This window comes from Salmo salar, chromosome ssa07 (genome assembly GCF_905237065.1).
Source record: "Salmo salar chromosome ssa07, Ssal_v3.1, whole genome shotgun sequence".
Lineage (NCBI taxonomy): Eukaryota > Metazoa > Chordata > Actinopteri > Salmoniformes > Salmonidae > Salmo > Salmo salar.
Window position 1 is genome coordinate 16,017,247 of NC_059448.1, and position 22,947 is coordinate 16,040,193.

The 22,947-nt window shown below is 43.3% G+C and overlaps 3 protein-coding genes and 1 long non-coding RNA gene across 8 annotated transcripts; 2 read left to right on the forward strand and 2 right to left on the reverse strand.

The window, feature by feature from the left end:
- Positions 1-92: 92 nt before the first annotated feature.
- LOC106608694 (ceramide-1-phosphate transfer protein) lies at positions 93-2,844 on the forward strand. Of its 2 annotated transcripts, none has more exons than XM_014206799.2 (5): positions 93-463; positions 565-635; positions 1,448-1,665; positions 1,805-2,173; positions 2,376-2,844. In XM_014206799.2, exons 1-5 carry the CDS (start codon positions 379-381, stop codon positions 2,602-2,604), a joined length of 972 nt encoding a protein of 323 aa, XP_014062274.1. In that variant the 5' UTR covers positions 93-378; the 3' UTR covers positions 2,605-2,844. The 2 variants fall into 2 exon arrangements, with proteins under 2 accessions (XP_014062274.1, XP_014062275.1); XM_014206800.2 differs by having other exon boundaries at positions 99-463; positions 570-635.
- A 3,885-nt stretch (positions 2,845-6,729) lies between these two features.
- LOC123743738 (uncharacterized) lies at positions 6,730-8,579 on the reverse strand. 2 transcript variants are annotated; one of them, XR_006770570.1, is made up of 5 exons: positions 8,215-8,579; positions 7,839-7,875; positions 7,553-7,723; positions 7,418-7,454; positions 6,730-6,812 (listed from the first exon to the last, which is right to left on the reverse strand). It is a non-coding gene; the product is annotated as an uncharacterized lncRNA (long non-coding RNA). The 2 variants fall into 2 exon arrangements; XR_006770571.1 differs by lacking the exon at positions 7,839-7,875.
- A 2,132-nt stretch (positions 8,580-10,711) lies between these two features.
- On the forward strand, positions 10,712-18,035 carry larp7 (La ribonucleoprotein 7, transcriptional regulator). Its single transcript, XM_014206727.2, has 13 exons — positions 10,712-11,023; positions 11,303-11,530; positions 11,861-11,961; positions 12,065-12,148; positions 12,239-12,403; positions 12,502-12,607; positions 12,766-13,128; positions 13,297-13,435; positions 13,668-13,816; positions 14,064-14,179; positions 14,295-14,454; positions 16,565-16,656; positions 16,837-18,035. The coding sequence occupies exons 2-13, from the start codon at positions 11,320-11,322 to the stop codon at positions 16,912-16,914; spliced, it is 1,764 nt and encodes a 587-aa protein (XP_014062202.2). The 5' UTR covers positions 10,712-11,023; positions 11,303-11,319; the 3' UTR covers positions 16,915-18,035.
- LOC106608649 (stabilizer of axonemal microtubules 2) lies at positions 18,026-21,624 on the reverse strand. 3 transcript variants are annotated; one of them, XM_014206729.2, is made up of 4 exons: positions 21,545-21,624; positions 19,606-19,788; positions 19,272-19,471; positions 18,026-19,178 (listed from the first exon to the last, which is right to left on the reverse strand). In XM_014206729.2, exons 1-4 carry the CDS (start codon positions 21,580-21,582, stop codon positions 18,133-18,135), a joined length of 1,467 nt encoding a protein of 488 aa, XP_014062204.2. In that variant the 5' UTR covers positions 21,583-21,624; the 3' UTR covers positions 18,026-18,132. The 3 variants fall into 3 exon arrangements, with proteins under 3 accessions (XP_014062204.2, XP_014062205.2, XP_014062203.2); XM_014206730.2 differs by lacking the exon at positions 21,545-21,624 and adding an exon at positions 20,675-20,762; XM_014206728.2 differs by lacking the exon at positions 21,545-21,624 and adding an exon at positions 20,267-20,618.
- Positions 21,625-22,947: the final 1,323 nt, after the last annotated feature.

Sequence of the window (22,947 nt, forward strand, 5' to 3'; positions counted from 1 at the left end):
GTGCGTACGCGTGTGTGTTGATAGAGGGCTGATGAAACAGTGGTTGAGATAAAAGCCAAAGGTTAAAGGTCAAGTACAGAGTGTCCCAGGAGGTGTGGCTTAAATAGGAAGTGCTTCTTTACTGTAATGCATTTAGAAAGAGAAGGAAAGGAAAACAATACTAAGAAATAGTGTAAGCTTCAAAGGGACAAGAAGAAAGAGAGATAAGATATAGAGAAATACAGCTAGGGGATAGCCGTTTACTACTAGTTAGTCGTATTCCCCAGCCGGATCTCTCTCTGTCGCAAATAGCCTGGGGACGAGATTACCTACTAGTATGTGAGGGGTGGTCTGCTGAGTGTGTCTGTGTTCAGGACAGTACCTGTTTGTGTAGACAAGATGGGCATTAATGGGCGACTGCAACGCTACCTGCTGCCAGCCTCCATCATGGCTCTGCTGCTCTTCCTCAGTTCTTTCTGGCTCCGTGAGTTTCCACTTTAACCATAGGGTTTAGCTGATGCTGTTCTCTGTGTGGCTGTGTGTGTATAATGTGACAAACTGTACACGTGTCTCTCTCGCTCTCAGCTCAGGTTGCAATGCGTGATTGTGAGACCTCCTGGCACCCCTGTCTGAGTTTCAATTTCTACCTTCCAACAGTGAGTACACACACACACACAATTTAGCCTGTAGGGAAATGTCTTAACAGTTAGTCGTTCTATAATTTATTTTGTAGTGTAAAACCAAGTGAAAGATTTTAATATATAATAAAGATAAATAGGAAATACACTACGTGGCCAAAAGTATTTGGACACCTGCTCGTCGAACATCATTCCAAAATCATGGGCATTAATGTGGAGTTGGTCCCCCCTTTGCTGCTATAACAGCCTCCACTCTTCTGGGAAGGATTTCCACTAGATGTTGGAACATTGCTGCGGGGACTTGCTTACATTCAGCCATAAGAGCATTAGTGAGGTCGGGCACTGATGTTTCGCAATTAGGCCTGGCTTGCAGTCGGCATTCCAATGGTGATCTTAGGCGTGTGTGCGGCTGCTCGGCCATGGAAACCCATTTCATCACGCTCCCAACGACATTGCTTCCAGAGGCAGTTTAGAACGTGGGAGTGAGTGTTGCAACCGAGGACAGACAATTTTTCAGCACTCCACTGGCCCGTTCTGTGAGCTTGTGTGGCCTACCACTTCACGGCTGAGCCGTTGTTGCTCCTGAAAGTTTCCACTTCACAATAACATCACTTACATTTGACCAGGGCAGCTTTACTGTCAGTGTTTGTCTATGGAGATTGCATGGCCGTGTGCTCAATTTATACACCTGTCAGCAACGGGTGTGCCTGAAATAGCTGAATTGACTCATTTAAAAAGGGTGTCCACATGCTTTTGGTCATGTAGTGTAGATGATACCTCTCGTTTTGTGCATTCATCTTCTCCGCCTCTCTCCCTCTCTCCTGTTCTAGCCGGAGAGCCCTGTTATTCCTCATCCAGGAGGGGTGCAGAGTGGGGGACAGCAGGGTGAGAGGGGTGTAGTGTTGGGTTCTGTGCCCCCTCTCCAGGTGTGTCAAGGTCAACAGTTCCAGGTGTGGCGTCTCATGTCTCACCTGACCTCTTCCATGGCTACGCACTCTGATGATGTTCTGCTGGAGCACTACCTCTACAGCTGGGACGAACTCATCAAGTACGGTGTGTGTGTGTCTGTGTGTGTGAGAGTGTTTATAAGGGGAACACCTTTTAAACTTGCCATGAATGATACAGTAAGGAGTTAGGTGAAGGGCTCTACATTGATTCCCCACTCCTCTCTCTCGCTCTCTCTCTAGGTTTATGGAATCTCTCGGACCACTGGTCAGTTTTTTCTCTCAGAAGGTCAAAGATAAGATCGCTGTCATCAGAGAGCTGGCCCAGCAGGAGAAAGAGGACCTTGAGAAACGTAGTGCAGTAGAAGGACACTCTAGACTACAAACTCCCACATCAGGACTACAAGGCCCAGCGGCCTACAGTTCAGTGCGTTCCATGGTGGAGTCGGAGCTGCAAAGGGGCTTGGTGAACTTCAGTGTTCGGACGCGCTCCGGCTGCAGAAATCTGCTGCGGCTCCACCGTTCCCTGCTCTGGATCCTGCTGCTACTGCAGGGCCTGGAGGAGGGACCGGACGCACAGGGGGTTTACCGCACCCCTGGGGAGCTCTGCAGGTATCCTTTAGACAGAAAACATACACACACTTGCACACACACACTCAAAAGGTTACTTCACAATTTCACTAAATTATTGAAGACCAAGTCTCACCCTACCCATAGCCTGATGGCCATGCCAGCTTGCCAGCATGGTGGGCACAGATGCCTGCTCTCTCACTCATACACACACACTAACCCTAACCCTGTCCCTGTTCCCTAGGGATGCGTACAACGTGGCCCTGGCCCCCCATCACCCCTGGTTGATCCGCAGCGCGGCTGAGCTTGTGTTTGTAGCTCTGCCAGACAGAAGAGTGTTCCTGGATATAGTTTGTGTGAGAAAAGAGGAGGATGTTGGGCCGGTGCTCAACGTCGTTGTAGACGTTATGAGAGAGGTATACACACGCACACAGAGCATACTGGAAGAACACAACATGATGGAGCTGCCATAGAAAGACAGACAGACAGACAGACAGACAGACAGACACGTATGCCAGCACACATAGCCTGCACAGACTATAAAGAAACGTGTTAGAAAGACTGTAGAAACACACAGCAACTCAGTTAGATAGGCCTACCGTATAAGCCTGTTTACAACTGTATATGTAGAAAAGCCCTTATAACTAATGACAACCCTGGAATATCTGCTTCGTGTCAGTGGAAGGAGTGAATAAACATGTTATTTATTCACATGTCTGTAGTTGTTCTTCTGTGTGTGTGTCTACTGCTGTAAATCACAGAACTATAATAAGTACCTGGATCCCCAGGCGGGCACTCTGTCCTTCTGCAGTGTCTCTGACAAAATGGCCCTCCTCCACAGTGTCCAGACCACATTCACTCAGCCCCTCTATCCTGGGTTCTGGCTTCATTGCTTTAAGACCACAGCTGAGTCATGTGAGTTAGAGTCCTATGTCAGTGATGCTTTACCCTACTATTATGTGAATTGTTTATCAGAATTGTTTATTTCCTTCTTCTGTGACCCTCAGAGGATTGACTCTCACAGATTGAGCTCTCTGTAGTCTAGATAGAATTTGAGGTTATGGTTTACCATGCCTTACTAGGGTTTTCCTTTTCTTTGAATAACAGAGGATTGACTTTCACAGATTCAGTTATTTCTAGAATTCAAAGTTATTTTCCCCTAAATCCTATGATGTTGAAAATGAATCTGTATCTCCGGTGAGACTTTACCTCTGAAGGCAGCATGTGATAGGCCATACATAGTTTTCTCAACCTGTTCTTTCCCTTTGTTATCGTGTATTCTGTTTCAGCGGTGGCTATTTTTTATGTAGGCTACAGTGCATATGTTGCTGTATATTCTATGTGTATTTATCCTAGGTCTCTCAGATGCTTGATGTTACAGGTCCCCTCGAGGTCCATATAATACCAATAGTTTTTCAATCAACTGAAGTAAGTAGTTTACTGAGCCTTATTTACTCAATATTGACCATGCTGAAGCAAATGCAAACTGATAAATAAACTGCGTATTTGTTGAACGTCTGATTAGTGAACGACTTCTTTCACATTCAGAGCCTCCTAATGCTCTCGTGACAATCACAAAGCTGCATGAATACTCTGTTTTGAAATGCATTTAACTAAGTGAGTTACATTTTATTTTACAGTGTCTTTTTGAGAAAAACGACATGAAAAGTTTACAATGCAAATTAATTGACCGCAGTAAGTCTTTATTTTATTAATTAAGTGTTGTTACTTGTTTTAACAATTGTTACTTGTTAGATTAACATTTTAAGGTGTTCCAAAAGCCTTTGTTGATGGCCGAGAACATCCTGACTTTGATGGAGGGTTTGTGTTTCTTCTCCTCGGGTTGAGAAGTGGAGAGACAACTCTCTTGAAGTGGAGCCATGACAGCCTTTGGCTCTATGCAGGGTGCTAGAGGCCGAAGGGGAAAGTTGGCATGAACTTCAGTCAACAAACCTACATGGACTTTAGGTTTTAAAATGATTGTGTGCTCATCCTTTCATGTTGCTAATGTTGTGGGACTGTGAAATATTATGCCGTTTCTATGTATAAAAAAAAACTGTGATAAAATAATAATTAGCAGCTAGACTTACGAATGCAATGGTCCTCTTCCCGGGGAACCTTAATCTGGTCCTGGGCTTCCTCTGAGGGCTGTACCTCCTTTTTGTTGCGCCGCCTGAAGCACTTATTGTTTCAAAATAAAATGTCTTACTGAATGTAATTCTTAAAACGACATCATTTATACAACAGCAACATGTATAAAGTAACACCATTGAGAGGTTTCCATATTGTGTAGTAAGATACCCAACAGCAAGTAATAAACACCAAAAAACTACAGCAAAACTCAATAATAACATTTCACTTAGACCCATTTCTGGTTTGTCTGAACTTGGAAATCTTTGGGAGGAATCTGAACCTCCATTTGCCTTGTTTCACAGCCTGAGGAGAACTGGAATCACTCTGGGCCTGCTCCACAGACCCAATAGCAATGATGGATGCCTCTCTGTCATGGATGTTGTTCTCCACTGTGTGACTAGAGGCTCCAGAAATGTTGTCCATCACTTGGTGACAGATGGCGCTGGTGAACAGACTCACTGTGTCATCGTAAATCTGCGAAGAACTAGCAGACACCAGAGAGCTACTACCATCAAGTACAGTCACTCGAGAAGTAGTGGAACTTGAGCTGCAGTGACTAGATGCGCCTCGACGGAACATCGTAAAGGGAGGCTTCCTGATCCAAGCCCCACAATGAAGGAGGGAAGATCAAAGGAAGCAGCAATTGCTTCACTAACTCCTCAGCGAACATGTAGATGAGTTTGGAGGAGAAGGGTTTCCCCACTTGGGAGCTTTTCGCTCTGATGTCTATGAAGAGCCACTTCTACTGGTGAGATGACCCCTGGAAGCATACACTCACTCTTGTTGGATCCAAATGACTTTTGGATCAAAGTAGGAGCAGAAATGTTTAGCTTGCTCTAGATTCTCCTCTTTGTCTCGATCTGAGCTGTTAGGGGCCAAACGTCGAGAGTAAAATCCCTCTCAGCGTATTCTGCAACCTTTTAGAAAGGTTAAGGGCCATGGGTAGAGCTTTCCTTTTTGTGAAATCTGATTGTGCGATACATATCGCTCAGAAAGGAATCCATAATTTCAGAGGCTTCATAACATACATTAATTGTAGTTGTTAAAAGTTCTGGCATAGCTGGCAGATTCCTTTCACTGGCCAGATTACTTGAATGCTCAGGTGTGCAAGCAGACATTTGTGCAGATAGACTTCTGCTAGACTTAATGAGCACTTCGCTAATAGTGGCTTCTGACTTCAATTCAACACTGGAGAATTTCTCAATGGTTGACATTACAGGAGATCCAAGCTTTTTCTCAGAAGGTGAAAGTATGAGGATGTTTTGACTCACTAAGCTGCCAGAGGATACAGTCTCTTTCAGAGATGTTTTCTCTGCTATGGAGTCTTCCAGAAGACCACCAACACTATCCCTTGAAGCCAAAACATTTACTTTGTGTGTTATTTCTCGACGCACATCCATTGTTCCTTACTCCCTGGCATTCTCTGGAGTTGACCATAACAGCCAAGACCTCTCCTGTCAATGGTGCAAGGGAAGCCTCAATGTCCACATTCTCCTTAGATGGATTAGTTTTGGCTTGAGGCGCAGCCTGTCCAGTGACTCCAAACCTCTGCAGCTTGGCACAGATAACAGACACCAGCTTCTGGGCGGCCTGCATGGCATATCGCCTGCCAGTGTCACACAACACTGGTCTTGATTTACCTGAGCTGGAAGAGGAGATGATCAGTGAATGTCAGAGTTCACCTGACTCACGACGTCTCTGACCACAGATCTGGTCAATCCAGGTGAGCCAGAAGAGCAGGATTGATCACCCAGTGCTTGGAGAATTGTGGCCTCTGTGATCCCAAAGTAGGGCATTCAGAGGATCTGTCAGTCGAGCATCTCCTCCATGTGCCCTCTGCAACGACGTCTTGGAACGTCAAAACAAACACAAGAATTGATCAGTCTTGGCTAATGTTTACATATTGATCTCTACAAATCAATACTTTAAATTCACCTAAATCACAATAATTGTAATATTTATTTCTCTAAAGATGTGGTGTCTGCCTTCTTACTTTACCATAAAAACAGTCATTCATTAGCTTTTCATTCTTAGAAGTGTCATATGCTGTGTAATGTGTGAGAAAAAGTTGGCTTGAGTTCAGTATGTATACGGTGCTAAGATCACTCAGGTCAGGCACACAGTTGAAGTGTGGTTGGTGAACATACCTTGTGGAAGAACGTGGAGTGGGTGTGTGTGAGCTGTAATAAAGTCTGCCACTGCTGCTCGTCCTCAATTCTCTGTTGTGGAACCTGTGTTCGCGGATCAATTCCAGCCTCTGTTCAAATTCAAAGGATGAGGGGTAGGGACTCTTGATGCGTTGACTGCACAGAGACCTTCCACTGCCAGGCCTCTTAGGTAGACTTTCCTCATTCAATTTCACCACACGTTCCTGGATGCTTGCAATGTTGGCGCACTCTGATCCAGTCAGCGAGGGAGAGGAACTAGCTTCTCCAGCGGCATCAAGCTCTAATATTTGTGCAAGGGTCAGGATGAGGATCTCTACCGCCATGTGGGAAACCGTTTTCGCTATCTTCCTATACATTTTGGCAAGGTGTGCTTTGGTTGTCTGTTTCAATACAAGAAAAGAGCATAATATTTATTCTTGAGGGGCTGTGTTGTCAAGTGTGTCACGTCCTGACCAGTAAAGGGATTATTTGTTATTGTAGTTTGGTCAGGACGTGGCAGGGGGTGTTTGTTTTATGTGGTTCGGGGTTTGTTGGGCTATGTATTTATGTAAGAGGGGTGTTTGTTTTATGTGTTCCGGGGTTTTTTGGTCTATGTTCTATGTTAGTGTATTTCTATGTTCAGTCTAGTCTATCTATTTCTGTGTTTAGTTCATTGGATTGACCTTCAATTGGAGGCAGCTGTTCCTCGTTGCCTCTGATTGAAGGTCCTATGTATAGGGGTGTTTTTGAAATGGGATTTGTGGATAGTTGTCTCCTGTTTTGTGTCTGTGCACCTGACAGGACTGTTAGTGTCGTTCGTTGTTTTGTATACATGATTTGTTTGTTTTTCCTTTTAAATTTAATAAAGATGAGTATACACGTTCCCGCTGCACCTTGGTCCAATCCTTACGACGCCCATTACAAAGTGCTTAGTTAGTCAATATGATAAACTTCATGTCCAACTATCTATCAAATAATCACACATCAAATGTTGACAGAAACTTACAGGATTTCTCATGCCCTCCTGAATCACCTTCCACTTCCTGATAAAGACACAAGTTAACATGTTCAGTTGTTTTGTAGTGGTCCAGACAAGATTGTTGTATATAGAATGGACGCTATTGATAGATTTTGAGCATACCTATCAGTGAGATTCCTCATGAAATGAATGATGATTGGGAAGCAGACGTCCTCTTGGGTAAAGTAGACTCTTCCGTAGTTCCTTCCTCCTGTAAGAGTTGAATTACTGCCGCTCTGTTTTGGTATTTATCTGGATACTGCGCTCTGGGTGAACAGAATGCCACTGAGGGACCTAAAGGACAAAAATAAATTAGTTTTAAATAATGAATCTGCACAAGAAAAGGAACACTAACAAAACAGTACATGTACTAGGAAAATAAATAGTTTAATATAGAAACATCTCTAACCTTCTTCAGTGCCTTGGTCTGCTGATTTCTTTTTGGCCTTCAAGAATACAGTTTTCAAATCACACATTATTATTTGTAACATTAAGTTGCCCATTATTTAGCCAATAGATAGCAAGAGATTCAAACCTAGAAAATAACCCAAGTGGCCAGAGGACCAATCACACCTTCCTCTCATTCTTTCTATCCTATACAGTGTTTATCAAAATGAAAGTAGATTTTTTTTATATAAAGATTCTGTATACTTTTTGTTGAAAAGCTGTTGAAAGACATAGGCCTGCCTCCTTTTCGTCTGACATTGAATCAAGTTTGTAAAATGAAACAAGAGATTAAAACCTAGCAAAAAAAATGTAAAAAATAACAAGAGGACCAATCTTACCTTGCCAGACGTGACCTTCTTCTCTTCCGTTGAGCATCTGGCTTCTCTTCCATCCCTTTCTCCCGGTGGCTATCTTCCAAGTGTTATAATCAAGTGTTATAATCATCATAGCCTATTGCAGTTATCCTCAAAATGAAAGTCATTAAAAGTGTTTTAACCCATGAAGCTTTTTATCTGTAGACATTGTAAAGATTTGTGTTAATAAGACGGTAACACAAAGCTGCCAAAATAAAGCTACCACCTTTTTGTCTGACTTTGAATGAATTTGTAAAACGAAACCAAAAAGTGCAGAAATATGTTCTAGTTATATGCTATGCCATCTAAGCACAGTCTGCACCAAGGACACGGCAGAGAAGGGTCTGTCTGAACTGCAGCTCCTATTAAATAAAACCATTCTAATTCCTAATTCTATGGTGTTGACCTTATTGACGTCATAATGATGGCATAGTGGACAACGGGTGGCCCTGCACAGGAATATGAATGCAACCATTAAAAATAGCCTAATGTGATAAAAAGCAATCTCGGTTGCATTAATAATAAGGCCCATATGGAAGGAAAGGGGATACCTAGTCAGTTGCGCAAATGAATTGCATTCAAATGAAATGTGTCTTCCGCATTTATCCCAAACCCTCTAAGGCATAATAACTGGTTCCACAGCTAGGCCTATGTGATATATTTCCTTCATCACCTGCAAGTCAACATCACATGCAAGTCAACATCATCTGCAAGTCAACATCACCTGCAAGTCAACATCACCTGCAAGTCAACATCACCTGCAAGTCAACATCACCTGCAAGTCATCCTAATAGAAGTCAACTTGGTTGATTTAAAAAAGATTTCTGCTTACTCACCATTCTTTACGTCTGCAAACCGTGTGTCGACTTTGTCACAGCTGTCAGCAAAAAAACCCGATGGTGTGAAAGTAGGACTACGTAAACAACACGAAAACAGACACGATTGGAGATTCAGTTTAAGAATAATTTTAATTGACAGAGACTGAATCGGAATACCGCGAACTGGCGTTCAGCACCAAAGTGCTGTGGACAGCGGTCGTCCCTCGTGCAACCCCATCCTTCAGTAATAGGCCTATAACAAAAAGTGGCGGGCTGCAGTTTGGGTGAAAAAAAGAAGTAAAGATTGTAGCTTTAAGGCAAACTAGGGGGGAAAATGACATGGGCGATAGCACTATCTGTCCGTTCTGATCTGGATGGTTGCAAAATACAAGGTTTTGACTATATTTTGCATTAGGCAAAGTAAGAAATATTTTGAAATATAGCCATAGCTTTCAATAAGCGACATAAGGCACTTACTTTTTCTTCATCCATCTCTGTGTTGAATTTGTAAAACATTTTCTGTGGTCGGATGTCAATTAATGATAATGGATGGTATAGGAAACCGAACTCGTCCTTACCGTAATACGTCACGTAGGCTATTTTGTAGGCTACACAATGGATGTACATGACGTAACAGAGAGATGGGCGTGTGTATGTCTTTGTGGGGGTTGTTAAAGTTGCGTCAATTCGATTCTGGTATCAGAACAAAATAGTCAGCACATAGTAACTTCTGATTTATTTGTACTTTAATTAATGCAAACACGTGTATGGTAAATGAGTTGTTCGTATATATACGGTCTCTCTGTGACACCTCGCAGGGCAGACAGAGAAGAGAGCGTCACATCCTATTGTTCTCTCTTATATACTCTGACAGAGATAGTTCCCGCTCAATGCTGGCCTGTCAGAGGGAGGAGGAGCGTGGTTTAAACTTGCTCCTCCTATCGTCGGCGTGCAGGCTGGTCCCAGCCTCGTGACGCACTTCCTGTCGCCGGGTGTAGTTCTTGTCTTCAGCAGTTGACTTATCCGTAGTTTATATACTTAATAATGTAGCATAGCTTCCCCCGTATATTAAATAGGTTATGCATACAAATAGCCAGTTCAACCCTAACAGGGTTATCAATCTTTTCATGAAGCAAAATAAATGCTAAGATTTAAAAATAAAACAGTTTTGCCATAAGCATTCACACATGCCTAAAACAATATTCTAAATCCATAACATCTAAATCCCATCCCTTAGTAATATACCTATAGAAAAAAAGTGGCTGGGTGGCAGTGCTGTTTAGCTGAAAAACGAATTAAGGGTTGTAGCTTTAAGGCAAACTAGGGGAAAACAACGACACGTGCCCATAGCACTATCTGTCCGTTCTAATCTAAATGGTAGCAAAATAGAAGGTTTTGATTATGTTTAGTTGTACATGATGTGTGTATGTGTCTATAGGCTTGTTCTACATTGCAGCCGAAAGTGCAGGCGATTTCCGACTGACTGATCTACAACACAGAGAACCTTGCATCATAAATAACACTCATTGTTATTTGTAGATCCGTCAGTCACAATTTACCCATGACACATTACGGTTTTGATCCTCTCGAACACGGCCAATATGGCTGCTGCAGTATTTTTGTATTTCGCTCCTTTTTTCGTATTCCCGTGGAGGAAACGTCATCAACAAGAGACAAAATAGGTTTCCAAAGGAAAGCCTTTTTAGAGAAATACAGACCATCTAATTTAGCTTTTGGTACTATTACCTGTGTTGAACGCATTTCCTCTGATATGTATAATCACATTTGTAATTTGAGTGTACTAATTTGCTAAATTATAGTGTGTTAACTAACTAATTATTCGCCAAGAAAGGTTGAGCGACTCACTGTTTCTCAACTGTGCGAGGACCTCACTGGAAAACGAAACACACACGCCAGTAGCTCTGAATTCTAAAATATAGCTAGCTAAATGATTACTTATTGCCGCAGATAATAAGGTAATGTCTTCTGTTTGATTTTTTTACCTTCTAAAATCGTTTGAAACAGCCATACTGTTATTTGTCATACTGAGTGAGTCGCTAGGAAGTTAACGTTGAATTAAGTTGTTAGCTAACTTAGCTCGAATGAGCTAAATACATATAAGCATGCACATTAGCTACAAAAAGTAGACTCTGTGTTCTCACTTGTAGAATTCAAAACACTAGATAACTAATGATGAATGAATGCCAATACCTTCAGTGCAATGTTACTCAGCCATGAGATATGATAATTCACAGGTGTAGTTGAACACATAATGGTAGACACAGAGGAAAGAGCCGTAGGTGGTGCCCTGTCATCTGCCATGAACCCAGGTGGAAAGAACAAAGAGAATGAGAAGAAGAAGAGGTCCCGTGTGAAACAGCTGCTTGCAGACGTGAAGAAGCAGGTGGACTTCTGGTTTGGGGATGTCAACCTTCACAAGGACAGGTTTCTAAGACGACTAGTTGAGGAGTCACGAGATGGATGTAAGTAGTTGTAATGGGCAGCATTTGGCGTCATTGACCCATCCTACGTAGCTGTTGCCTGATCCCAGATCTGTTTGTGCTGTCTTGCCAACTATGGTCATTGAGTTGACAAATGACAAGACAGCACAAACAGATCTGGGACCAGGCTAACATAGCTGGAAACACCAACAATACGTTTTTTGTCTATCTTGTGGTCAGGGTAGAATTTTGGCCCAGATTTGTGATGGAGATTAAGGGTTACCGTACAACAATCATCCTATTCTCACTTGTCCCGTACTGCTCCTTTGGAATTATGTCCCTGTCAACTAACAGTGGTTTTATTTTCAACAGATGTTGATATATCTGTTTTGACATCCTTCAACCGAATGAAAAATCTGACAACTGATTGCAAGTTGATTGCAAGGGCACTGAAAAATTCATCTGTCGTTGAGGTCAAGTATTACTGTACATAATCAGTTTTTCAGTTGCCGGTTGGAATTTTGTATTGAATTCTTAGACGTGTGGTGTTCACTGTGATCTGTTTTGGTCTTTCAGGTCAACCTAGAGGGAACTAAAGTGCGACGGCAGCATCCAATTGGAGAGGATCCGAAAGATGTAGACAACCGAACAGTCTATGTGGTAAATACCAGTTGTGTTCATGTTTGTCAAGTCACGATGTGGTCCTTTGAATACAAAACGCCATATTAAATAAATATATTTTTCCCCCAGGAGCTTCTGCCCAAGAAAGTAACACATGACTGGCTAGAACGAGTGTTTACCAAATGCGGAAATGTGGTTTACGTCAGTGTGCCGAGATACAAAACCACGGGCCACTCCAAAGGGTTCGCCTTCATTGAGTTTGAGACGGAAGAGGAGGCACAGAAAGCCATAGAGGTGAGATGTAAAGATGCCTCTGTAATGAATTTTGTGATCAAATGGATGTGTCCTACGTAGTAATAAGGTAGAGAACTAACCATGTTCTTCCCGTCCAGATGCTGAACAACCCTCCAGAGGACGCCCCCAGGAAACCTGGCATCTTCCCCAAGACCAAGAACAGGAAGCCTATCCCCGATCCACCCACCCTGAACACCACACTAGGTGGGTATTGGGAAGAATAAAGCATTGCTGGTTAACTCCAGAGTGACTACACACAATCACAACAAATGCATATGTCGGAAACTGCCAACATTTAAGTGTCAAGTTAAAGCCCTTTACCTTCTGTTAAACTACTGTGTGTGTGTCTGTGTTTTTTGCAGACGAGGAAGAGGAAAAGAAAAGTAGGAAGAAGAAGAAGTCCAGGGGCAGCACCAAAGAGGACGCCCCGTCACAGGCAGAGACAACAGTGGGCGTGGCCAAAGAACAGAAAATAGAATCTGAGTCTAAGCCCTCTGACAGGAAGAGGAAATGCACGGACGAGGGTGCAGAGGTTGTAGCACCTGAGGGGGGCACAGATAAGGCCCCGGCCAAAAGGCTAGAGAAGAAGAGACGGCGGTCCCAGGCAGGGGAAAGCTCAGAGAGTGACGTCCAGGGAGACATGCCGGCCAAGCTGAGAAGGATGAGCGAGGGGGAGGAGGGCAAGGTGAAGGAGGAAGACAAGGTGAAGGAGAGCGATGGGAAAGGTAAGGGTCTTCATTGTATTGAACCTACACATTGCTTGTGAACAGATAAAATCACTGGTTTTGGGTACAAGAAAATACATGTGGGCAGGTTTGACTAAATCCAGTCCAAAAGATGGTCTACTGGTCAGCAGTGACAAATAATGCCTAATAGTAATCTGGTGTCTTCAGATTTGCCTGTCAAGGTTGAGGAGGAAGAGGAGGAGAAGATGGACGACTCCCTGCTAAAAGCTAAGAGGAAGAGGAAGAAGAAGCACAAGGAGAGGGTGAAGATTGGTGAAGAGGTCATTCCTCTCCGGGTTCTCGCCAAGTAAGAACCTTCATGCATCTTTAGGACTAATAGCCTGCTCTGAGTCAATCAGACCAATGGCATTGATTTAATCTAAATAAATCCCTAATTAAATTGGTCTAAACCATAGCATCTTTATTGAACAATCCAATACCCCAGTGTTAGACAAGATATTGTTATTCAAATTGAGAGCTTGCTCTCTCTCGTTCTCTCCTTTCTCTTCCTCCTCTCCTTTTGGCTGGCTGGATGGAAGGAAAGACTGGCTGAAGCTGAAGGTGGAGTATCTGACCCTGCAGAAGAGGAGCATGGGAGCTCTGAAGGCGTGCCTGACCAAGTTCCACCACAAGGGAGCAGGAGAGAAAATGGAGATGGACACCAGTCTCCAACAGAAACAGACACCTTGTTAGTGCCTAATATTTATCCACTACTTACCTATCTGTCAGTCGTACAACTTCTGCATGTTTAAATCCCCTAGTACTCTCATATAAACACCACAAATATTGATATTGAGTCAAATGTTAGTTTACTGTCCACATATTACATCAGAATAAATGCTGAAAATCTTTTGAAACCGGGTTCCCATACAATTGACCATTTCCACACACAATATTATGTCTTCTTCACCATGTCTCTGTCTTTTTTCCCTAAGCTGAGGAGAGTAAGAAGGCAGGTGAAAAGGAGAGTCCCCCCGGCCCTCAGTTTGAGAGTGGCTGCATCGTCAGGATCACCCATACCAAACCCTTACCTGGCAGAAAGGTCATCAAGGTAGAGATGAGCTTTTAACGCTCTTCTTTTACCATGTTTATTATGCATTCATTGTTTCACATACAAATGATTAGAGCCATGTGTTGTTCTAACTCAAAAGTTTGTGTGTATCTAGGACGCTCTCTCTGAGGTGTCCCCAGTGGTGTATGTGGACACCCTAGAGGGGGACGCCGAGGGTCACGTCCGCTTCAAGACTCCAGCAGAGGCCAAGGCCATCATTGACGCTCGCACCGACCTGCAGAACAAACACAGCTGGCAGCTGGAGATCCTCTCTGGTAGGCTGACTCTCCCACTACTACCACTATAGTTCACCAAGGGCCCTGTTCAAATCATCTTAATTTGCATCCTTCCTTCCTCCCTTCTTTGAGGTAAGCGCTGACATGACTAGTGACAGCAACAAAGAGGTAGCCTTGCTCACGCCTATCAAATCATATTAGATTAGTGATTTCTTCAAGGATGGGAGAAGAGATGGATGTATTTGGGAGAGTTCAAATGGGGCCATAAACTATTTACTACATCTGAAAAGAGGCAATGGCTATATACAGTGCATTCGGAAAGTATTCAGACCACTTGACTTTTTCGACATTTTATTACGTTACAGCCTTATTCTACAATGGAGCTCAGGTGCATCCTGTTTCCATTGATCATCCTTGAGATGTTTCTACAACTTGATTGGAGTCCACCTGTGGTAAATTCAATTCATTGGACATGATTTGGAAAGGCATACACCTGTCTATATAAGGTCCTGCAGTTGACAGTGCAGGTCAGAGAAAAACCAAGCCTTTGAGGTCGAAGCAATTGTCTGTAGAGCTCCGAGAGAGCATTGTATCGAGCCACAGATCTGGGGAATTTTTTGCAGCATTGAAGGTCCCCAAGAACACAGTGGCCTCCATCATTCTTAAATGGAAGAAGTTTGGAACCACCAAGACTCAGCCAAACTGAGCAATCGGGGAAGAAGGACCTTGGTCAGAGAGGTGATTTAAGAAACCAATGGTCACTCTGACAGAGCTCCAGAGTTCCTCTGTGGAGATGGGAGAACCTTCCAGAAGGATAACCGTCTCTGCAGCACTCAGGCCTTTTTGGTAGAGTGGCAAGACGGAAGCCACTCCTCAGTAAAAGGCACATGACAGCCCGCTTGGAGTTTGCCAAAAGGCATCACCTAAAGGACTCTGACCATGAGAAACAAGATTTTCTGGACTGATAAGACCAAGATTGAACTCTTTGGCCTAAATGCCAAGCTTCAAGTCTGGAGGAAACCTGGCACCATCCCTACGGTGAAACGTGGTGGTGGCAGCATCATGCTGTGGTGATGTTTTTCAGCGGCAGGGACTGGGAGACTAGTCAGGATCGAGGCAAAGATGAACGGAGCAAAGTACAGAGAGATCCTTGATGAAAACCTGCTCCAGAGCACCCAGGACCTCAGACTGGGGCAAAGGTTCACATTCCAACAGGAGAACGACCCAAAGCATACAGTCAAGACAATGCAGGAGTGGCCAAAGCCAAAGCCCGGACTTGAACCCGATCTAACATATTTGGAGGGACCTGAAAATAGCTGTCCAGCGACGCTCTCCATCCAACCTGACAGCTTGAGAGGATCTTCAGAGAAGAATGGGAGAAACTACCCAAATACAAGTGTGCCAAGCTTGTAGCGTCATACCCAAGAAGACTCAAGGCTGTAGTTGCTGCCAAAGGTGCTTCAACAAAGTACTGAGTAAAGGGTCTGAATACTTATGTAAATGTGATTTTCATTTTCTTTTTTTTATACATTCGCAAACATTTCTAAAAACCTGGTATGGTATATTATGTTTAGATTTTGAGGGGGGGGGGAAACATTTTAATACATTTTGGAATAAGGCTGTAACTTAACAAAATATGGAAGAAGTCAAGGGGTCTGAGTACTTTCCAAATGCACTGTAATATCTTTGTTAATTAACAATTGCTGGTCCTCTGTAGCTCAGTTGGTAGAGCATGGCACTTGCAACGCCAGGATAGTGGGTTTGATTCCCGGGACCACCCGTACGTAAAATGTATGCACACATGACTAAGTCCCTTTGGATAAAAGCATCTGCTAAATGGCATTTTATTATTATATTTCATACAGTAATGATTTATTATATATTATTATTCAATTATATATTGAGTTTTTTGAGTCCCCTTACTGCATCTTAATTTGAGGATCAAGAAAGCATATTCATGAAGGCATGTCCTTAACCAAAATATGTTTGATTATTTTGGCTTCATTTGCTTATTAAGAGAAGAATGTAGCTGAATTATTTGTTGCACTTTGGAAAGAGATGTTTTGGGTGTGTTTTCATGTGCTGCTGCGTTCCAGTGGTTACATTGAAATGGACAATTGCTAATTTCTTCATTAATTTGTACTTGTAGGCGACCATGAACAAAGGTACTGGCAGAAGATCCTGGTGGACCGCCAAGCTAAGTTGAACCGGCCCAGAGACAAGAAACGGGGCACAGAGAAGGTAGGGTTCCCTCTATTTACATTTCTTATGGATTATTTACAAGTATCTCTAGCAGCACCCAACCATTTTCTTTTGAGGAAAACCATTTTTGAATGAGCATGTTGTTCACTCATATTGTTGTAGGCCTTAAGTTGATTTTAACAGAGCAATGTCTCCCCTTCATCTCTGTTTCTGCCCCAGCTCATTTCCAAAGCCGAGAAAATCATCATAGCCCGGGCCAAGGAGGCCACTAAGCACATCCGCTTCATGGAGGACTGATCAAGACTGTCATGTTCTACTGTGCTTCCATTCTTTTCTGAATCCTTTTCTTCCCTAAGAGTTTATTCAAATGTCGGCCATTTTGTCATTCCTAAATGGTAGGTTTTTGTTTTACTGTTCATGAGTGGTACAAGCAGAGAGAAGCCATGGTTTTAAAATGGAATTTTAATAAGTCATGGTAACATTGTTTGTTTAAACAGCCATTCTGTCCAATGTAGTTTCAGTTCCACTAACTGGAAGGTTATGTATGGCTGCTGTTCTACAAGCAGAAAGCAGCTGCATTATTTAAATTGCAAATAGATTCGCTCACTAGTCTTTTATTGTGTTGTAGTGAGAGCTGCCCAGATTTCAGTTATGAAATATGAATGTATATATGCTGTACATAGCATTTCAAAACTTGCCCAGAGCTTCACCCAAGATCAGTTTTCTGTAACTTGTCATGGCACCGATTACCTTTTCTTTTTGAAGTAATGTACCTATTTTCGAATTAATAAACATACATTTGTGGTTAAAGGCCCAGTGAAATAAAAATAAAAAGTGATTTTCATGCGTTTCCACACTGGTTGGAATAATACTGTGAAAATGTTGAAAACGCCCTTTTAGTTAAAGAGCTGTTGAAATTTCTGCCTGTTTTGGTGGGATGGCGTTTCGGCCTGCCTAGAGACATCACCAGGAGATAAATCAGTTAATAGACCAACAGAGTTCCAATAACGGCTTGTTTTCCCGTCCCCACTCCCAGACGGTCTCTTGCTTGAGAAATTGCTCTTTGCTAAGAAGCTATTTTTGTTTCTTTTTGACCATTTTAATTGAAAACAAAGGTACTTACCACCCTCACCCAGATAACACAGTAACCAGGATGGAGTGTTACCCAGAAATGATTTGATATTGAGATAACCTTTAATGGACTGGCTTTTTATTCAGCTCATTAATAAAAACTTAATTGATTATATTGCTGGCACACACATTCTGCTGCATCTGGTGCGTTACTATGCTATACGGTGTCTGATCTTTTACGTTCCTGTCCACATTAACTTATGTAGCAAAAAGCTTAACGATGTAATGTTCAAGTAAGAATTTGTGACCTCTTTGTATAAAATAAATAAAATGCACAACTAGCATTATTCCTTTTTTAATGTGACTATAAAAAATACCAAAGGTGCTCTATTTAAATAGAAAAATAAGAAAGTCCTCTAGCTAGCTGTGTGTGCAGGTCAGTAGTCAGGACTCTGGCGCCCTCTTGGCTTGGCTGGGGACCATGCAGCTCTTCCTGCTGTGGGAGTAAGGAGACTTATCGCTCGTAGCTGCGGCCAGCTGACTCGGCCCTGTTTCCTGTATCGAGATGGTCCGGTACAGCCTGTGTCCTCCAGCCCCCATGGAGCTGTACTCAAAGCCAGGAGGACAGCCATCCCAGGCTGGGCAAGATGGGATCTCCTTGGGTGTGTAGGTGGGGCGACTGACAGAGTCTTCATCCATGGCCTGGGGGCTCAGCAGCATCTGAGTGGGCTTGAAGCTAGTGGCGCGCTGGGCCGTCTTGGGTGTGTATGCTGAGCGGAAGGTGGTGGTCTTGGCGAAAGCCCCTTTGGGGGTCTCTAGCTCACCTGCGTGTAAAGTGGGGCGGGGACGCATCATGTCCCAGGCACGGTAGTGCTCCTTCATGGTGGACCTGGTCTGGAGGGGTGCCCTGGCCTCCTTTGTCCAGGTCTCGACCGGGGGGCGGGCGGACTGGGGCCGTTGCTGGCACTCGTGGCCGACATAGTCAGCATGAGCTGTGGACAGACCAACCATAGTGCCCTCAGTTGGGCAGTACTCCTCAGCATGGTGCCGGTGCTTGGGCTGCAGTGGCCAGGGCTTGTACTGATCATGGAACTCGCTGGTCCCCTGAAAGATGGCCGGGCTGCTCTCCCAAGCCACCTTGGCCCTGAAGGGCTTGACAGGCTTGGCCGGCAGGCCCAGGTAGTCCTGCCTGTAGCTGGAGACCCCATTGAGGGGGGCGCTGGTGGGCCTGTAGACGGCCTTCTCCTTGGGCTGCCTGGGCTGGACAGGATGGGACATATACTGCGTCTGGTAGTTGGTGGTGCCATCGAAGGGCAGGGTCTCTGGGGCGTCGGGGGCTGGTTTGAAGCTCTTCCTGGCCTCGGCTGGGCCCTTGTAGCAGAATTCGTCTTGATAGGTGGTGGTCACCTCAAATTTGCTGTTGTTCAACTTCAGGTTGTCACGCGTCCTGTAGGGTTGGACTTTCTGGGTGTGCCATGCTCGAAAATCCTCTGAAAACGATAATGAAAGAAAGGACTTAGTTTCATTTGAAATCTATAGTTTATTGGTATCTGATGACATTCCCCAAGACGCACGTACTGTACCTTTGTATAAAGACTGGGCAACCATCTTTGCTGTGGGCGGATGGTACCCATCAGGCTTGGTCACGATGTGGTTCTGAACAGGGTGAGTTGGGTAGTCCCTGACGTAAGTGCTGCTGTGTCTCATTCTTCCATCAGGTGGCACATACAACTTGGTGACCTTTGGTGGCCTCTGGGTCACTTCATGGGCCACGTAGTCTGACCTGAAAGACATTAAAGACGTTACTCATGACTTGCAACGTGCAGACTGAATGAACTACGCAAACTATTAAAGAGGGAATGTTGTCAGAATCAGAATATCATATCGTCTTTGATGAATTATGTGCTTATCTCTTACCTGAAAGTGGTCATGTTGGATATCTTTCCTTCCATTGGCTGGTACTCATTCTTCGGCTTCTTGGCTGCCCTGACAACAGTGTTGCAGTAGGCAGGGTACTTTTCCTGGTATTCCGAGACCATGCAGCCTGGGATCAGGATACACGGCTCCTCTGGATGGGATCCTTGTAAACAGTGGTGCTTCCTACCAGGAAAAAGGGATTAAGTGTTGGGATTGGTTAGAATGGCCAAGAGAGTGTGTTGTTGAGAATATGCTTTAGGCCAAGTTGGTGTTAAAAACAGTAATGAAATGTAGTTTTTCTTATCAGAAGAATATTGAATTTATATTGTTCTCTGGTTATTTTGTGTCTCTCAGCTACATTCAAATAATGATTTGCTCCCACACAGCATGGAAATCAAGTCTACAGCACTTAAACTTGATCATGTCGTTTAATCAGTTCACAGTCAATATGTTTGCCTTCTTTTGGAAGGCAAAGCCCTACGCCTACCCTGCCTTCAAGTAAACATGTATTGCAACCCATACCCAGTTTTTCTTCCTCTCTCATCAACGATTTATCAGTCATATAGTTTACTCTATCACCAGAATATAACTCGCTCTCCATGCACGATCAGATAGGAACTCCGATGTATAAACGACCGCAAAGTTTAAACATTAATCTTACCTCCTTGGCAAAGGTGGGCATCTCCAAATTCTGGATATACCTTGAAACATCGCCCTCATGGAATATCCCTGCACATCTTTACGCTTTACGATCGGGCGTTGTGACCCAATCCATCGTACCAAACAGCGTTGAAATTATTGACCAGAAGAACATCGATTGTGTTGTAGTGGGCTCCAAATGAAGTGCGTAGTGACTGAGAGCGCTTCTAAAAATAAATGCACGTGGATTACTCCCTCTCTAACTGGCGCGTTTGAAGCACTGAGCGAAAACAGATGCGTCTTTCATGAGGATGAGAAATTCTGGACGCGGCTGTGCTTTTGCTCTGTACTAGAGTATTATTTTTAGGGTTTTCGTAGTGGAAATGGATTACATAATGTCCAGCTACTTTTAGTAAACAAAAATAGTTACCTTTAAATGAATGAACAGCAGATATATAGGTCATTCCATGTCCACTCCAATTTCGTAATTGGAGTGGAAATGAATGATTGACATACACTGACTGCAAAACATTAGGAGCCCCTGCACTTTCCATGACATAGCCTAACCAGGTGAATCAAAGTGAAGACTATGGTAAGGAGATTAAGGACAAAATACTTTGCATGGATACACTGAGTGTACAAAACATTTAAGAACACCTGACTGACCAGGTGAAAGCTATGATCCCTTATTGATGTCACTTGTTGAATCCACTTCAATCAGTGTAGATTAAGGGGTGGAGACAGATTAAAGAAGGATGGTTATACCTTGAGACATGGATTGTGTATGTGTGCCATTCAGAGGGTGAATGGGCAAGACAAAATATTGAAGTGCCTTTGAACGGGGTAGGCGCACCGGTTTGTGTCAAGAACTGCAACGCTGTTGGGTTTTTCACGCTCAACAGTTTCCCGTGTGTCTCAAGAATGGTCCACCACCCAAAGTACATCCAGCCAATTTGACACAACTGTGGGAAGCATTGGAGTCAACATGGGCCAGCACCCGACACATTGTAGAATCCACGCTCTGACGAATTGAGGCTGTTCTGAGGGCAAAAGGGGGTGCAACTCAACATTAGGAAGGTGTTCCCGCTAATGTTTTGTACAGTCAGTGTAGGCTACCAGTGAGAATAGGCTATGAGACATATTGCAGCAGATTTTGAGTCAGTGTGCGATCTCCATGACCTAGGCCGTGTCGTAGTTGCAGTGCTGTCCATCTGTTACCTTTTCCTAGCCAAAAAAAGCAGTAGACTGCAGCTGAAAGCGCTTGGCGAGTGCACCGGTCGGTCGGGATATTGGTACCTACCCGCAAGTGCATATCTGGCACATACATTGGAATGCCATGGTGTCGGTGTGTTGACTCGAAGCTCCAGATATATTATTGCATTTTCAATAACAGTTTCGTGTTTTGAGAGAATAATGATTCCAAGCTTGCAATTTAATATTCGAGAATGTTCTATTGTTTGTGTCATAATTAGGCTTGTTCCACAAGTGTGATCATAGAATTGGAAAAAATTCTTTGGACGTGACGGACTTTATGACATTGATATTTGGGCTGTTCTCATTCTATTTCTGTGGATTTGTCATAGTGACCTCAACCTATATTAAATAAATTCCATTATGCCATTAATGCATCGCTGGGCATAAGGCCCATAATACAGTACGTAGTGAGTGGACCCTAATCCAAAAGCACTTCTAATTTTAGCCTGCAATGTCTCAAAAGGTCCACACAGAGGCAGCCATATCCTGTTTTTACATTATCAGCACAATCACAATCGTACTACCTGCTTGGTTTCATATTACATTATTGAATCACATAGAGAGAGAGAGAGAGAGAGAGAGAGTTAACTATAAACTGTAAAGCTGTGGCATGACAGATGAAGTCAAAATAGGACATTGAACTTTGATAACACTTAACAGGCCATTGGAGCTGCTTTCACTATCAATCAACATTGAGTAACATTTATATAAAGTTGGATTACAAAACCTACCACATCCTGTACAAATTCATAATCTTGTCAGTTTCTCATGTCACATGTTAGACATAGCCTAGGCCTAATGACAAAACCCAATGTAACAAAAACACAAAGCTACACATTGATTCTGCGTTAGACTTTCCTAATATTTCCAAATAAAAATATCGCTTATTGTCTATGATATGCATAGGTCTAGAGCGCCTATAGTATAAGATTCAAGACATCAGTAACTACTAGTACAATGGTGACATCACAAAGTGAATAAAAAAAAGTGATGACATTCATTGTTTGTTCTTGATCCATAGGTTGTACTTTGCTCGTCATCACATCAGGCTGGGCAATTAAAATGATATGATGATCCATTCTGGATTATAATACACTATGTGATCGTATCATAGTTCACACCAGTACAGTGTAGTAATCACAAACGTCACTTAGTCATTGGAAGGTTCTAGCCTACATTTTATAACCAGTGACGTAGTGGAGTTTAAACTTTGTTTTTACCCACTTTTTTATTTTGTGAATAGGGTTAACTGCCTAATACTATAGATCATTTGGGCTCCCGAAGGGCACAGCAGTCTAAGGCACTGCATCTCAGTGCTAGAGGCATCACTACAGACACCCTGGTTCGAATCCAGGCTGTATCACAACCGGCCGTGATTGGGAGTCCCATAGGGTGGCGCCGAATTGGCCCAGTGTCGTCTGACTTCCCTAGTTAAATAAAGGTTACTTT

Excerpts from the sequence above, each read along its gene's own strand:
- LOC106608694 (XM_014206799.2), top strand. The coding sequence starts at position 379 with ATGGGCATTAATGGGCGACTGCAACGCTACCTGCTGCCAGCCTCCATC. Across the intron at positions 464-564 it reads CCTCAGTTCTTTCTGGCTCC|CTCAGGTTGCAATGCGTGAT; the intron begins GTGAGTTTCCAC and ends TCTCGCTCTCAG. Across the intron at positions 1,666-1,804 it reads AGCTGGGACGAACTCATCAA|GTTTATGGAATCTCTCGGAC; the intron begins GTACGGTGTGTG and ends CTCTCTCTCTAG.
- larp7 (XM_014206727.2), top strand. The coding sequence starts at position 11,320 with ATGGTAGACACAGAGGAAAGAGCCGTAGGTGGTGCCCTGTCATCTGCC. Across the intron at positions 13,129-13,296 it reads GAAGGAGAGCGATGGGAAAG|ATTTGCCTGTCAAGGTTGAG; the intron begins GTAAGGGTCTTC and ends TGGTGTCTTCAG. Across the intron at positions 13,436-13,667 it reads CCTCTCCGGGTTCTCGCCAA|GAAAGACTGGCTGAAGCTGA; the intron begins GTAAGAACCTTC and ends GCTGGATGGAAG.
- LOC106608649 (XM_014206728.2), bottom strand. The coding sequence starts at position 20,325 with ATGAGGGCGATGTTTCAAGGTATATCCAGAATTTGGAGATGCCCACCT. Across the intron at positions 19,789-20,266 it reads TGCCCACCTTTGCCAAGGAG|GAAGCACCACTGTTTACAAG; the intron begins GTAAGATTAATG and ends TTTTCCTGGTAG. Across the intron at positions 19,179-19,271 it reads TGCCCAGTCTTTATACAAAG|AGGATTTTCGAGCATGGCAC; the intron begins GTACAGTACGTG and ends TATCGTTTTCAG.